The 16,425-nt window shown below is 39.7% G+C and overlaps 1 protein-coding gene across 13 annotated transcripts in view; it reads right to left on the bottom strand.

Annotated features, from left to right (window-relative positions):
* Positions 1 to 6,246: 6,246 nt before the first annotated feature.
* LOC109999214 (Rap guanine nucleotide exchange factor (GEF) 6) overlaps positions 6,247 to 16,425 on the bottom strand; it is a 141,040-nt gene continuing 130,861 nt past the window's right edge. For 10 of the 13 annotated variants that reach the window (XM_065962873.1, XM_029281246.2, XM_065962875.1 and 7 more), the window contains 4 exons: positions 15,957 to 16,209; positions 12,990 to 13,546; positions 11,577 to 11,930; positions 6,247 to 9,649 (listed from right to left, as the gene is read on the bottom strand). In XM_065962873.1, the coding sequence (XP_065818945.1) occupies positions 9,627 to 9,649; positions 11,577 to 11,930; positions 12,990 to 13,546; positions 15,957 to 16,209 (1,187 nt within the window). In that variant the 3' untranslated portion in view covers positions 6,247 to 9,626. The remainder of the gene's footprint in view (positions 9,650 to 11,576; positions 11,931 to 12,989; positions 13,547 to 15,956; positions 16,210 to 16,425) is intronic. The other 3 variants (XM_065962877.1, XM_065962868.1, XM_065962874.1) reach the window with 2 other exon arrangements.

Genomic DNA, 16,425 nt, shown 5'->3' with positions numbered 1-16,425 from the left:
CTATCATCTTTCCCATCCATTTCTGTGCAGCTCCTCCTCTGTGGGGGGTGCTTAGTTTTTCCCTCTGACTCTCTCAGTTTTGTTTTTTTTCTTTCCATACCTCTAACTCTCGCTCTCTTCCATATTTCGTTCTTACTTTCCTGTGTTCTCTGCTGCTGCTCCTTCTTCTCTCTGTCACTCTTCCTTTAAGACTTGAACAAGGCTTCTGCAAAAATGCACAGAGAATGGAGCATGGAGAACCAGTTTCTTTATAAGAACATTTGTGTCAATCTTGTATGCAGGGGAGAAAGCAGTCATCTCTCTATGTCTTTTAAATTCTTTTAAAATTGGATGGATTGGATGGATTCTTGTATGTAGAGAGAAAATGTCCACCATTATTCCCATAGAAAAATAATATTAAACCTGACATGGTCAGCTTTAACCAATGTTGTAGCATGACCGATATCAGCTAAAAAAAGAAAACTATGTGACGGGCTAAACTGCTAGATCACAATCTGACAAAGTTGTATTCATCCTTTTCTTTTTTCCCATGCCTCACCTCCTCTCTGCACTTATTTCTGTCTTCCTCTAAGAGGGCCTCCTGCTGAGATTACTGCTCTACCCCAGTCTCACCCCTCCATCTCTTTCTAACAAACACACACACACGCACACACACACACACACACAGCTACTTATGTCTCCTATTCACCATTTGACCTCTCTGTTTTTTTAACACTTGACCCTTGCAACTCTCAATTTGCCTTTTCTAAAAGGGCAAAAATATCAAGTGTGTCCATTAATATGTGAGTTGTATTGTGTATGTGTGTGTGTTGGGGGGGGGTATCCTGTATTCAAACTCTTGACCTCCCTCCTCCTCCTCTGATTCAGCTGACCCTGACTCATAATGGGAAAGTGGCGTCCAGCTACTCTACTCCTTCATCCATGGCGGCTCTCCCTGCAACAGTTACTCCCACTCAAACATCTAAGAACACACACACACTCACACACATTGTACATTTCAGAAACACTTTCACATATTTAGCACAAAAACCCAAGTAAAAACATACAGTCAGTCATTCAGTCTAACGTTTGTAAAAGATAAAAAAACACACTCAATTTCTCTTAAAGCTTAGAAACACACACACACACTTGCTTAAACAACACACATATTTCTGAAAATTGATCGTCTGCCAACCTTGCTGAAGAAGGACAAGAGCGAATGTGAACTGCAACTAACCTCCTTCCTCTTCTGCAGTATTAAAGTTATAAATGTGTGTATTCGTTTGCATGTGTGTGTGTGAGTGTGTGAGTGAGTTTTTGTAGGTAGACATGGCCGGGCACCAGGAATGGACAAAATGTCATTTACACCATGTAAGTTTTTATTTCTAGATAGATAGATAGATAGATAGATACTAAAGTGACACTAATGCACACACTCACAGAAACACACACGGACACACACACACACACACAAAACTAGACACATTTAGTGAGGTGTCTGCCCATTACAAACAACAAATACACCTCAGTATTGAGGAGCAAAAGCCTTTAGGAACAAACATTTACCATTAAAGGGACAAGAGGAGACACAGGGCAAAGACAATCGAGATAGATAAAATCATTAACTTTACAAAGACAGCTCTGTATTGTTCCAACCCGGACTGCTTGTTGCTAATTTGCACCTTAATAGAAAGGGCGATCTCTGGGGGGAAATATGCTGCCCTAGTAGCTTTCTTTGTATCTTTTATCTTGAAGAATGCGAGCGGGTGTGCAGATGCAGCGGCTGAGCTTTTCTATAGGAATGTATTTCTCAAAATGCAGCACTGACCCCTCATGGTCACCAGTGGAACAGCAGGAGATATATTTGAGTCTGCTTTCATAGTGCAATATTTGTCAGGTACAATGCATGACAATTAAAGATAGAACGTTTAAATCATATTCTAAATTCGTATATGATTTAAAGGTTCTATCTTACTAACATAAACAAACAAAGAGCATGTATGCAATGTTTTGATTTGAAATGAAGGTCAAAATTAGATATTAAAAACCTCTCTACATGAGCCATAATGATGAGTTACAAAGGAGGGGTTGAGGCTTATGAGAGGCTGTAAGATAATCATGGGTTTTAAAAAGGAAAAGATTGCGACCTGCCAAAGAACTGCATATGTAAATTAAGGTTAAGCTAACTCTACAATGGATCAAATGGCAACATTTATGTTTATTATTTTACATAGTCCTTTAACAAATACATCCATTATATATCATAGGTTAAAACCAGCACTTGCATTTTCTCTTACCAAATAGCAGACGCAAGATTCAGTTACTTATTCAGGATTTTCTCCTGGATATGCATTCAGTACAAAGAAATTAAAATGAATGATTCTAAAACTTGTTTTACATTTGAAGAGAGTCAAACTGACACTGTAATGCCATAAAACGGGGTGAATAAGAAAATAAATGAGCTTGAAAGATTACCATCAGGGCCGAGCATGGGGTTACATTCTGTGGAGATTGTCAGGTCGTTCATCTGAGCTGCTCTGCTGACATTGCCGCGGACAGTCTGATGCAAGGACGCTGACCTCAACCTTTTTACAAGCCGCAGGAAGCCTGGAGGACTGATGACAAATGGGCAAAGTAACCTTGTAGGGTGCCATCTCAACATGTGCTCCCTGCCCCACAAATGGACCACGAGAGGCAGAGCTGAGAGTCTTTGAGGAGTGATCAAAAGAATAAGAAAAATCTGTCTTTTGCCATTAATATTCAGGAAGATCAAATCTTTATCTTTGATATGTAGTTCAAACAACTGCTGCTCCTCTGTCACTCCAAAATCACAATTGATATTTGTATGGCTTTTGACTACAGTTGCTGGAAGAGAACCTGGAAACACATTTAAACAACAAATTCTAAAGACTTTTAGTCCAACAAAGTATATCTATTATTTAAAAATCATTAATGAAGAAATGTGTTGCCTTACTTTATAATTAAAATGATATCAAACATTCCTTGCAAAGTACATTCTGAACTGTAACTGTTAACAAACTTCAGGGAGTCTTTAACAAACAGTGCTAACAAGATAACAGTAAAAAAAAGAATGACTTTTCTAAAAACAATGCTGCAATGTCGATGTCACTTTCAGGATGACGTCTGTAGTAAGTGATCAACAGGAGAAGCTGCTAATTTACAAGAATGTTACCTGGATGAGCTAAAAAAAAACAAGAAAGTAGAGTACTCTAGCTTCCTGGTCGGTTTTCTACCATTTAGAGTTCAGAGTACAAGGACTTCAACATAGTCAGTGTCATTCTGGCTATAGAACCGCAGGTGTTATGACAAATGACTTAAGTGACCATATGTGACACGGTGCAGGGCACGACAAGAACAAGAAAATGAAGTGTAGTCATGACTCTGCTGGACATCACATATCCTTGGACAGCCTCGTTGATCACTGACTGACCTTAGGTCTTGACAGAAAGAGTGGAAAAGACCTGAAGTCACACAGTACAGTGCTAAAACAAACTTTGCAGGTTTCCTACATTTAAAGTAAAGACTTTTTGCAAATTGTGTAAGATCCAAAGTCACTACAAAGTGCATCCAAGAGCAACTATTGCATGTGTCGCACTTTAGTTCCAAATACAATGAAATGCCGAATGAGATAATGCATGGAGGAGCAAATCAAATATCTACAGTGATGGTGAAAGAGATGATTTTACACCTATACATCAGACACACCACAAGTTATGAATTCAACCAATATTTTCTCCAAGTATTTGCTTCTCTTTGAAAAACAAGACACAAAAGGTTAAGGATAGAAATTATTCTCACTCGTGTGTGAGAACAAAATGCACACACACATATTTTTGCTCAAGGGCAGCCTAGAGACTGAACAGGTGAAAGAATATTTTCTGAACTGTTTTGCTTTACACATTTTCATTTAGACAGGAATGCTAAAAGCCATACCCCCCTGTGTGTGTGGGCAACCCTCAGGTGGTTAAGTTTCAGTTTTCTCACCTCCTGCTCTTGGCTTCTGCTCCCGACAAAGTCACAACTTCAAAGTCAGAATAGAGTAGTGCTGTGACACACACTCACACTCACATGCACACTGGAGCATATTACACAACCCGAGCATTTCCACATTTCCTCTTCTGCCATCCAGTGGGGCTCTTTCCCCTTTTGTGATGTATAATTGAAGCTGTGTGTAATTTCCTCGACTCGTTTCCACTCGAATCCCACTCGGAGCTGAACCCTCACTTCTCTCATCGTTCTGGAATATTCTCTCTGAAGTGGAGAGGCCAGTTCTTTGAACATGCTGGTTAACATGCCCCCCGACAAACACCTCAGCCCCTTCACCCGCTACACCATCCAGACCCATCTCTGTAAGAATCCATAACTTTATCTCAGAAAAGAACAGAGACTTTAAGAAGAAGTTCACATTGAGCAAAAGTTCAATAAACACTGTTTGAATAAGTCAGACTTTCTGGCATTTATGTCGACCTTATTTCAGGAAAAAAAATGTAGTTCCCTTGATACAGCTTTTGGAGTGCTATTCAATTCATTATTATGTATATCCTTTAAAAATAGGGAGCTAGGAAGGGACTTTTAATAGCCTTTGCAGTAGCCAATGACCAATTGACCCATTCAAGTTGCACCCAGTGATGTATACACACACATGCACACAGAGGTAACAGCATGACTTCCTGCCTCTCTGTGTGACAGTAAACCTCTAATGAGTTCTAAAAAGATCATGACCTTGAGGCCAGCATGACTCTGATCAGAACTGACATTCACAGAGCATAAAAAGGAGAGATAGTGAGGATGAACCTAAGGACATCTCGGTTACGCAAGTGGAAATTAGGCTCCTTTTCTGTTGAGTGGCGATTCATTAGTCAAAGGAATAAAAAAGTAGATACTACACCGAAAACATTGTTGTTTTAAAAAACAAAACATTAAGCCAAGACAAAAGCCTTTCCCTAACCTGTTGCACAAAACATAGTGGTGACAAACTTCAAGAAATAAATTCAAGTTAGTAGCATATCTATTAAATTGTGAAATGAAAGTGCTTATATATTGATAAGCATGACTTCAAGTCTACATCCTATAGCTATCAGATTCACAGAGGCTGTTCTCAGTGCTTGGAGCTAACTGCTGAGCATGTTAGCAACATGCTTTATATTACAATGTAACTTGACAGTGTAGTCTGTAAGCTTAGTTAAGTGCAGTGATTTGCAAAGTGGGGCGCAGGAGTTTGTCAAATGTTGTGAGAGGCCTTCCAGGTAAACCTGTGGCAGATGAATCGACACTAGGCATCACAAATTTGGAAGCTTCATGGTTTTGCATAACTTTTAATTGCATCTGCTTTAAAAGTGGCTTGTTTAGCTGTTTTAGTTTGTTGCCACACTGAAGTTGCTATTCTGTTCGTTTTGCAGCTACTGTAGTATGAAAATGTAGGGATTTGTGGGCATAGAGCGTGACTGACAGTGTGTTGCGTGACTGACAGTGTGTTTTGTTCAATTATGTTGATATGCATGGTAAGGGGTGGGTGGGCTTGAAAATATCCTCATCTGCCAAAGGGGGGCCCAGCAGGAAAAGTTTTGGAACCACTGGTTTACTGTGTTATCATGCTAACATTTGCTTACAGCTGTGACACGCAGTTGAAGGATGTAAAGTGTATTGGCATGATGACTGTGCTAAATGGAAACTTAAGGTATCACAAATGTTATTACAATTCATCATTACTGTCTATGACAAATTTTGCAGTGATAAGTTCGGTAGTCGATCAAATATTTCACTTCAATTGATTATTGTTGACCTCATGGTGAGTTGTGAGGAAAAAGTCTGGGGACACCCTAAAGTTGTTGAGGTATATCTGTGGAGACATTTCGTATTAAGTGGCCATGTGATACTAAGAGACAGAATAAGATTGGTTCTTAGAGCTTTTTAAGTGGTTTAAATGTGCAGACAATTTTTGACAGGTTGGGGGTCAACATTTTTTCATGAACATTTTGAACAAATTTGCAGTCAACAGTTTTTAATGGAAATTTTCGACAGGTCCGCAGTCAACATCTTTTCTGGAAATTTTTTTAAAAGTTTGCCGTCAACATTTTTTCATGAACATTTTCGACAGGTCCACGGTCAACATTTTTTATTGAAAATTTTCTACAGGTTCTCGGTCAACATTTTTTCATGAAAATTTTGAAGAACCTACCCACCCCGTCCCCAGTTTTTGTTTTTCTTGAGTGAAATAACGTCCAGCCATCAATAAAAACACAAATAGTTGGTTTACATTTTATTCATTTTCCAAATTCAGATCAGTAGACTTGGAGAAATAAAAGTTATTTTTTTATTTTCAAACATTCTCTTAAACAAAAATATAACAACTATTTACAATCACTCGTAAAAAATACATAAAAAGCATACGAGCAAAATCATGTTGTCTTTCTAAAAGACATAAGTTACAACAGCTATGAGAAGTGTGAAGCAAACTTTAAGCCACAGACCAAGTTAATAATACCTCTTTGTACAGATTGTGCAGCACACTCACCACATATTGAAGCTTATTGTTGTGCATTTCTGCTGTAATGCCAAAAGATGTCTAAATAACAAAACACATTCACATCTCTCTTATTGCATTCCAGGAAACATGGCAGGACGAGGAGGAGAAATGAGAGGGGGGGGATGGGTCTTTAGTATCAGGCAGATATTTTCAGAAGCTACGAGAAGACGTGAAGTTTATCCTCTCCAGTCTTACGTTGAAAAAAACACTGACTAGTTTTGTTCACAGTGCCAAGAGCTGCTCACTGCCAGATCCTCCATGAAAACAACCCTTCTTGTAGTTAGGACTTCTCCGAGAAACAACAACATTAAAGGAGAGACAGACAAAAGCTAAATGTGTTACCTGATGTTTCACTCTCATCCAAACATTTCAAAGCAGGCCAGGTAAAATAAAAAGAGTTTCCTCTGACTAAAATCTATCACATTCATGACATAAGGGCCAGTTTGTAGATTCAGTTATTTTCTAAATCGTCCGTGCAGAACATTAATACTGATTTACGGTAAAGAATCTGAGGAATTCAGATGTGCAAAAAAAGAGGAAAGACAAAAAAGTAGTTTTCAGTTTCTGACTCCGTCTGTAACAACATTTCTACTATTGTTATTAAAGCAAGGGGACTTGGGTTAGGGTCACAATGGATTCAGTGACATCCATCATACAAGTCAAGCAGGGTCAAAGAGTCCTGCAGAGCTGACAGTGTTGAGGGGAGAGAAACCAGATAATAGTCACCATCATGACGGGGCTTGTTGTGTTAAATTCAAACAGACTGAGCTGTCATCAAAAACTCCTCTAAATCATCCAGTCAGAGTTTGAAGAAGATAGTCTTGTTCCAAAAAAAAAAAAAAAGAGTCCCACAAGGGCTCCAATGTTCTGCAGGCAAGAATAATCAAAGCTGCGAGCTAAGACGGGTTTTCATTGAAAATGACTTCTGAGCCTGTCCTTATGTGCTGAATCAAGACGGTATTAAAAACAAAAGGCTATGTTGATTTCAACCTCACAAATATAATTCCACAACACACACACACACACACACACACGTTCACACACAGTCATATCCCAAAACACAGCAGCATTTACGGTTATAGACAGAGCAGAAATGGCACCAACAACAGTGAGTGTGAGGGGAGAAAAAACAAGTCACACACACGCACACACAAAAGAAAAGAAAAACTAGGATCAATTCCTTAAAAGACTCCTGCCCGACGACACGGGGCAATCACAACCTCGGGTTATTTCTTATAACAAAATATTTAAAAATAGCCTTTATAGAGGACTCTCTGTACTCATCTATACATGATCAGTTCAAATTAATTTATGGCAAAGAAACAAAAAAAATGCGTATAAATTCCTATATATATATATATGCCATGTATATAGTAGCATCAATCATTTCAAGTCTTTGTGTGGCAAAAGTAAAGAAAAGAAGCATCACAGAGCGCAAGATACACAATAAGGAGAGAAGATTCCAGTTCTGACCCTGCTGCACTGCAGAGAAAACACCAACTTGACTCAGAATGTACACGTTTTCTTCTGCTTTCAATACAAATAAACTATTTTTAAGCAAATCCTTTAAATATTCTACAGAATTGTCTATGCACATGAAAGGAGATGCAAGCCAGGCGTTATAAACACGTGATCTGTCGACTTGTTTTGTTGCTCGTCCTTTTAAATAAGAAGCAGAAAAAAAAAAAAAGACGATATGAGAGGTACACTGAGCGCATTGTCAAATTTTTATGCTGCATCTCACATTCCTGCTGCATTATAAACAAATTTACAAGGTCAAATAAACCCAGAGTATTACGCTTCAACATTTCAGCTTGTAAATCAATAGACAACTAGTCTAATAAACACTGTAAACAAAACATGTAAGCGTCGGTGTAAACACTGTAATTTATCTCATGATGTGTGTGTTTGTGTGTGTGTGTGTGTATACATGCACGCTGTGCGACCACACAGTGCTAATTTATTGTTTTTATGATAGCTGCTGCAATAACGATGTTTTACTCTACAGGAAGCAGCGAGGCATTTGTTCTTCAGCTCATTAAAAACAAGTTATAATACAGTTTTTTATAGAACATCCAGGAGGCAGCATGCCGCTAAAGTACCTCACATCAGACTGAACGAGCAATAAGAGAGGCGGCCTGTTGGCAGAGACGCTGAACTGCCTGAGAGATGCTGTTTGTCTCTCTCTCTTTTCTTTTCCAATGTCCAATAAGTGGTAAACACAAACAAACATGCACTTTGCTACTTCAGGAGTTCTCTTGAGATAAACTGTGTTAAACTGTGTTTAGGGGCTCTATGTGGCTTTCCTGACCTAAAATTCAGTCAAAGTTGAAAGTATCTTTTCTTATGAAGTTGGTTTTGTAGCTGTTTTTTTCAGCATTTGATGTGTTGGTGTGAAAAAAAAAAAAAAAGATTTATGTGATTTACAACATCAGTGCCAGGGTCTGATAAGCCCAGACAAAGACCCTCATGAGAACTTAAATCTGCTTTCTGTGTCTCTCATCATTTAACATTCATCTTTGTTTGAGCTTACTGCAAACAATAACCAAAAAAATAAATGTACACCTTTGCTTATTCTTACACTATGGACTACAGACTTGAATCCCTTTGCATGCTCCTCATAACAATTTCATGTAAAACTTAGCAAAGCTCAGAGATGTCAATGAAAAGAAGAAGCATTATCTGTACAACATGTTAAAACTATGTTTTTTAAAAAGCGAAACACCTTTAGACACGAGAGCTTGGAGTGCAAAATGGAGGTACATGGTCTGTTTTCAAGGAGGCTGACTTCTTCTCATGCGACGTCGTCATCGTCACTCTTTCCGTCTTTTGTCCTTTTAAACGCTTGTCAACCAGCTTTGTTCAAGAGTTAGTAAAAAGTCTAAAATCTTCTTTTTGTTCTTTGTTTTGTGAAATGGGCTTAAAAAGAGGTGAATGTACGAGTCCTGGGAGGTCAGCGGTCACACCGACCCCCCTTGCTCAGGTCTACACAGGTGCATTATGGTCCAGGGAGGGGGGAAAAATGTGCTCTGATGACAGGCTGCTCCCTCAGTCCTGATCAACACCACTTGGTCCGTGTGTGAGTGTGACGTCACGGTCCCTACACTGCCGACACTTGTTCATCTGGAAAAGAGAAGAGAGGACAAATGTCTACAAATCCTGAATTTCATACTTTGCTACTTCTTTTTTTTTTACAGGGTTTCAGCAGGGTTCACAAAGTTCAATTTAGACCTCCAAAGACCTATTTAATACTGCATGGAATTCAATTTCATTCAATTTATCATGTTGTCGGCCAAAGTATGAAAGAATAATCTAACAGCAGTGGGAATTATGAATCGTTACAGCATGTTTAAAGTACGTCAAAAAGAGTAATTAAAAACATTCAATAATCAAATAACAGTACTTTGATCCAGGTTCAGAGGCAGAAAATTGATGGATTGATTTACAGAGTATTACAAATTATTTATTTTATTTTTTAATATTTGTAAGTGGCAGTGCTTGTTACAGTTTTAACGGTACTTAATGCGACCCACCCCCCCCTTAGTTTACGGGTGTTTAATAACAAACTTATTATACCTGCAATCAGATGGAGAAACATTACATGAGTAATGTAAGTGCTTCTAGTTGGCAAGAGTAAACCTATTAAAGCCTTGTTCTGAGAGAGCTGCCAAACAGCTAAGTTAACATTGAAGAATACTAATGACACATATCACACAAAGTGTCATACTACATATACATACTACTAACTGCATTCGGGGTGCAAACGAGTACTCGGGTACCCAAGTACTCGTTCATTAAATAATAATCGGTTACAAAAAAAATTTAATCGATAATCGTTTTGTGGTCCACATTTTTGTAAATGTTTCTTGTTGCATTGTGGGTTCTAGGATAGACCTAATTCAAAACAGAAAAAAAGGAGCACAAGCGCTAAAAAAAAAAATAGATGACAAACAAAGCGCTGATAAAGGCTCTGTGCTGAAACGCGTCCGTTGTTGATCCGTACGCTGCTACCCTAGAATAACCCTTTAATTAACCCCCCTATGAATTCACAATGAACAAAAAGTCCCAAACAAACGAAATATGCAATATGATCTATGAAAGTTCAGTTCAAATTGTCTTTTTAGTCCACAGAAAAAGAAGGACTTTCACTTTGCGATTACCGCTTTCCCCCGCTAAACCAATGACGTTTGATCATCCAGGACAGAGCAGCATAACTAGATGTTTTCCTGTATTTTGGAATTTTAGATGATTATTCTTTTAATAACTACAAAACAGAATAACCTTATAGGGAGAAATAGCTCATAGCGGACGGACGAGCGAGTGTGTCATTACGCACAGAGGAGAAAGATGAAACAGACAGATACTTAAATCGTCCACCTGTTCTATTGTAACTTCATTTACTAGAGTAGAGTGTGCTCTACACTGCAGACTTTGTCAAAACAGCTTCAACGTGTGATGAGTGTGCACTGATGACTGCACGTCCGCTCGCCACAATCACTGCTCTTAATTATAATAAAGTGTTAAAACGGTCATAACATGTCTGTGTGAAGTTTTATTTGAGGTTTGCTGTCTGTTGAAGTAAGAAATGTCTTAATTTGAATGTTAATACAAAGGCCTCTTACTAACAATTATTAAAATCCTGAAGATTCAAATTAATCAATAGATACAGTCGGCATCGCGTCATAGTTGGGGGCGGGGCCTCCCATGGGGGGAAAGAATCACAGAAAAAAAAAAAAGAACTACAAAAACGATTACTCGAGTACTCGCTTTAACAATGGGAAGAGTAATCGATTAGAGAAAATTTTGCATTTCTGCAGCCCTAAACTGCATAGCAGTAAGGAATATGGTCCCATAAGACTGCTTTGAAGAGGACAGTGGTCTCTTAATAGAAACGAGACAAACATCTTTCTATTTTCTTCTTCTTTTGTTTTCAGACCTCATTAATCAGCTTTAAAAGGAAATGTAATGTAGAAGTGTTAGATTGTTATTTAAGGGAACCATGACTTCGTTTACTCTCAGTTAAATCATTAGACTGCTGCTGAAGACGTACCGTCCTCACTGTCCGCCAGCTCCTGTGTTGGGAGGCAGATGCTGGGCGGTCTGGAGTGGTCCTGGGTGGAGCCTCCAGTTCGGCCCTCTTGTTGGAGATGATGGTTAGCAGCCAGCCTCCGAGCCTCAGCCAGACCCCCTGCTGCTCCGGGGCTCTGCAGGAGTTTGCTCCTCTGCAACGCCACGCTGTAGTCCGGAGGTCTGAGGTGAGGAGGCCTGGGGAGGAGACCTCCTGGCCCTCCTACTACTCCGTCTGTGAGGCCGAGATCCCCCAGAGCCAGACCTTGGTAGCCTGGAGGGGTGGGAGGGGGAGCTCGATAACGCTCATCCTTGGCAGGGGAGGTGATACAATACACTGGATGTAGGTGGAGATCAAAAGAAAGGAGGGATGGAGTGAAGGAGGAGGGGGTGAAAGATGAGGAGTGAAGGGGGAGGGGGTAAAGAAGTTTCCAACAAAAAAAAAAGAGGTAGGTGAGGAGTTATGTGAAGGAGGGCAGAAAAAAAAGATAATAATGAAAAAAATCAAATCAATGTGGTGTTTTCATGAACAGGATAAACAACTACACATGCAGCAAAGTGTTTGGAAAATTAAAAGGAAACAAATTAAATCAATGAGATGGATGGCTGCGGCATGTACAGAAACAACTAGAGCCATATTTGACAATTTCATGACTTCATAACTAGTAAGTGGTTTATCGGAATAATGGATTAATCGTTTGGTTCTTAAAGTGACAAAGAAAGTAGAAAAAGTCTTAGAGCTTAGAGTCAACAGGGTTTTTGTTTTTTACTAAATAAGAATTGTCTATTTCCATGAGGTATATTTTAAAAGCTTAGACTCAAACGATTGATCGATTATTTAAACTTTTGCAAATGAATGTCCCGTCAATCTAATTATAGAAACACTTAATAGTTGAATCGTTACTGCAAAAACACTGTCTTAAATAGTCTTCTACAACTCGTATTTATCAAAAAGTTTTGATATCCCCTAGGAAGTAGGAAAAATCTAAGAGACCACTAGGAAAGGAACTAGGAAATGCAGTCTTATAGATAACCATTAGACTAAAGTTGGGGATCCTAAAGACACTCCCTGGCTTCTTCCCTAGCTCCTTAACTCCGGTCAGACTGATGCCTACCCTGTCTTGAATGATAACTGTGTGAATCCTCAGCCTAAGATCTCAGAAATATTCAAATTCAGCATTTGCTATCAGTTAGCTATACTGTAACAGCGTGCCTCGCAACAGCACGCTGAACTCATTGGCTTTAACAACAGCTGAACTAATTTAACCGGCTGAGTAAAGGGGAATAATGTTTTCTACTGTAACTATCTTTAGATCCACACATTCCTAAGCTGACGCTCACACACGTGGCGACAAAGTTGACCACTGTTTATCAAAACCTCAGCCCGAGCCCTCACCTATCAGGCCCTTCTCTGTGCTTGACGTCACCGTTTTGTAGACAGGGTCTGTGCTTTGCCCTCCTTCCTCAATGGTGGGAGAGGAGGGGTTCTCCGTGGTGTTTCTCCGCTTTATCGTCCCATAATTCCCCTCATAGGTGTCCGACAGCGAGCTGGATGATGCCCAGCTCTGCCGCGACTGATTGGACAGATCTGAGCTGGAGTCTCTGGAGTGATGCTTGACAGAAGAGTCCTCATTTGTCCAGGTGTGAGCGGCTGCAGCGGCCTCCACCTCCGCTATTGGCCCTGCCAGCTGCGTGTGCTTGAAAGTGCCCAGGTGCGTGTAGGGGAGGGAGAGCGGATGTCCGTGAATGCCGTGGTCCCAGGGCCGGCAGGAGGAGATGGGGAGGCTTTGGAAGGAGTCGTGGGAGTTGGAGGAGCAGGAAGTCCAGCTGCCTCGGCCACTGTCTGCCACTGAGTCCAGAGAGGTGTGGTCCGGGGTCAGCTCCTCTGTAGAGGTGGAGGAGGTGAAGGTGGAGGCTCGCGTTACATGTCCCCGGGCCAAGGACGAGGAACTGCTGTGAAAAAAGTGTCAAAGTGAATAGATTAATGTTGATGCTTACGCTGAAAAAATCAATACAAAAACCTTTACAAAAATGAACCAGAGGGATGTCTTACTTGAGTTTGTGTATTGTTCTGTCTGTTGTGTGACTAATGTTGATTTTTATGTATTTTAAAGGCCATTTATGGAATACTGTTGAAACTAGCTCAGGTTTTATGCAATATGGTGTTTGTATTCATTTATATGCCACAGAATTTTATATAAAATAAATAAAAAATGAAAAGCAGATTGGGATATGAGTGCATGTTCCTACACTATTTATCAAACGTTAATTCAGTGTACAAGTACATGAAGCAGAGACTGGTGGAGAAGTAGAGACATCAGCCTCAAACTTTAAAGACAAAGAGAAAGAGGTGTCTTATTTAGGGCCAAGTTGTAAGTAACTTGTTCTGAAATGATCTGATCATAAGTAGTGAGATAGAGGGAGAACAGGGCACAGGTGGAGGTTCAATATGGATTTAAAAAGCTGCTGGATGGAGGACAGACAGGTCGGAGAGTCAACACAAACAAATCAAGACAAATCAGAACCAGATAAAGTTCAATCTAACACAGATGCTGCATGTTGTCTGTATACAATATTCTACTTTTTAACTAATAATAACTTATTGTGCAGCTGTCTCTAAGGTGTTTGTTGTATCACCAGTAAAATGAGGTCACTCTGAATGTTCAGCTGTTAAAGCTTATGCCTCGTCTGTACACTTTAATCACTAAACAAGCATTTTGACAGGGGTCCTTGATGATGAATAACCATGTCTGGCTTCTCAAAAAAAGTTTTTCCCCTTGGCTGCTTTTCATAAACTAACACTTTGATTCACTGTCATGGTTTTACTTGACAAACAAGCCACTCAATGAAACTGAGCCATATTTCATCCACAGGCCCGTGTTATACAGCAAGGCTGGCGAGGTAATATGATATCAGAGAAGCAGACCGATTATTGCGTCTGGAGATATTTTATAGTCTCCACTTTGTGAGACAGAGCGGCCCGATCATAGAGGAACAATAAACAAACAGCAGACAATAAAAAACAGGTGTGTTGTTTACTCGGCCAGATTAAAAAAAAAGCCTACTGCGTGGAAACCGATACATTGAAGAGGGAGGGGGGGGGGGCAGTAACTGTTGGAATCTAATAAAAAATAAAGCTGCCGTGTTATACGACTTCCAGTTCTGTGAGCTTTAATGAGAAAGGACATAATTGGAATCCAGCTGGAGGAGCAATTTGAGAGAGCAGAGCGTGTGCGCGAGGAGTGTCTTCGCTCTTGTTGGCCACCGGGAAGGTTTCTGATGATTAACTGTTTCAGTGTGAATGTGCCCTTGTGGTTTGAGGCTTCAGTCACAGCTGGGGGGAAAATATCTGCTCTAATACCTATTCATTTTTAGGAAGGTATGGGTGTGATAGGAGCTAACAGGTTTCCCTATAAACTAGGAAAATGAGCTTTCATAAATGCAGAAGAGTGAATTTACACAGTGCAATTTCACATCTTGATCACTTATGTTCACATGATCATTATGAACTTCTGAATGGGACTGTGGCCTCAAAGGTGTGTGTGTGTGTGTGTATATGTGTGATGGGGGAGGGGTAATTAAAATCCTATTGACCTTTACAGTGATTTGAATCCCATCTGGAGAGGACACATACAGATTACCTTCCCTTCTTAGTGACTCTTCTAGTTGTAAGATCTCAAGAGAGTTTTTATTGGTGCAGTTGTTGGTGTTCTACTTGTCCTAACATACCGGAGGACTCCCCATCCATCCATGACTTGTTTCTTGTGATTAGACTCAATGTTATTTCTACACAGGGTCTAATATCTTTCAGGAGTTGAAACAAATAAAAACCTCCCATGATACCATAGATTTCATTAGAAAGTAATAATGGAGATGTGTCCTGGAGATGTCTTATGATTTTTAGGATAATTGCTTTTTTTCCCTAAAATGACCACACACTGGATTAAGTGACAACTATACAAAGAAATTCAATAAAACAGAATGAAGACACCATACGTTCTTTTCAGTTCTATTGGCTTTTTTAAACAAGTGCTGGAATTTCAAAATATCTTCTTGATATGGAACGTAATCTTTCTCTATTTACTTTAGATATCTCATTATGAGAAGGAACTTGTCCTGCTTCAAAACACTGCAGCCAAAACTATAATTAAAAATCTGTAAATCCCCAAGGACTTGTATGCTAGAGTACTCCTCGGAAATGACTGTTATATAGCAATGTACTGTTTGGTTTCAGGAGACACCAGGTCCCTCAGTTGCACAGGGACACAGTTTTGTGAGCGAAAGCCGACCTTGTTTTTGAAGTGCACTTACAGTAATTGATTGTATTTTCTAAAGAATATCTTTATGACAGAAGGGTGCATACCTTGTGCTGGGCTGGTTGTATTCAGCATTTAAGTGCAAGGCTGCTGTGCTCTCAGGAACTGCAGCAGATGTCATGGTTGTATTTGTAGTATTACTAGATGCAGAAGAAGAGCAGGTCCTGCTGCTGCTACACCGATCCTCAAGTCCTGGAGCTGGCACTGAGTCAACTGAACAGATACTGGAGCGGGATGAGATCTCGCTGTGACTCGAGTCTGACAGGTTGTCTGCTTTACCGGCTGGAAGGAGAGAGTAACCTGGACCAAGGAAAGGATAATAAGAATGTTTTTTTAAAAATTAGGCAAAATACAAATACACAATATACAAAAAGAAGAAACCAGACTGATGACCAACAGTGTTTGAATGTAAACACTAACACTGAAGTGTCTGTTGCAAAACTGTAGATCACTTAACCCTCAGATGGCTATGATGACCTTTCTATGCAAACCATGGAAAGTCCTAGTCTTCTTTTC

The sequence above is a fragment of the Labrus bergylta genome, chromosome 14 (genome assembly GCF_963930695.1).
Source record: "Labrus bergylta chromosome 14, fLabBer1.1, whole genome shotgun sequence".
Classification (NCBI taxonomy): Eukaryota; Metazoa; Chordata; class Actinopteri; order Labriformes; family Labridae; genus Labrus; species Labrus bergylta.
The sequence above is the reverse complement of the archived record's forward strand: the minus strand, read 5'-3'. Positions and strand labels throughout refer to the sequence as shown.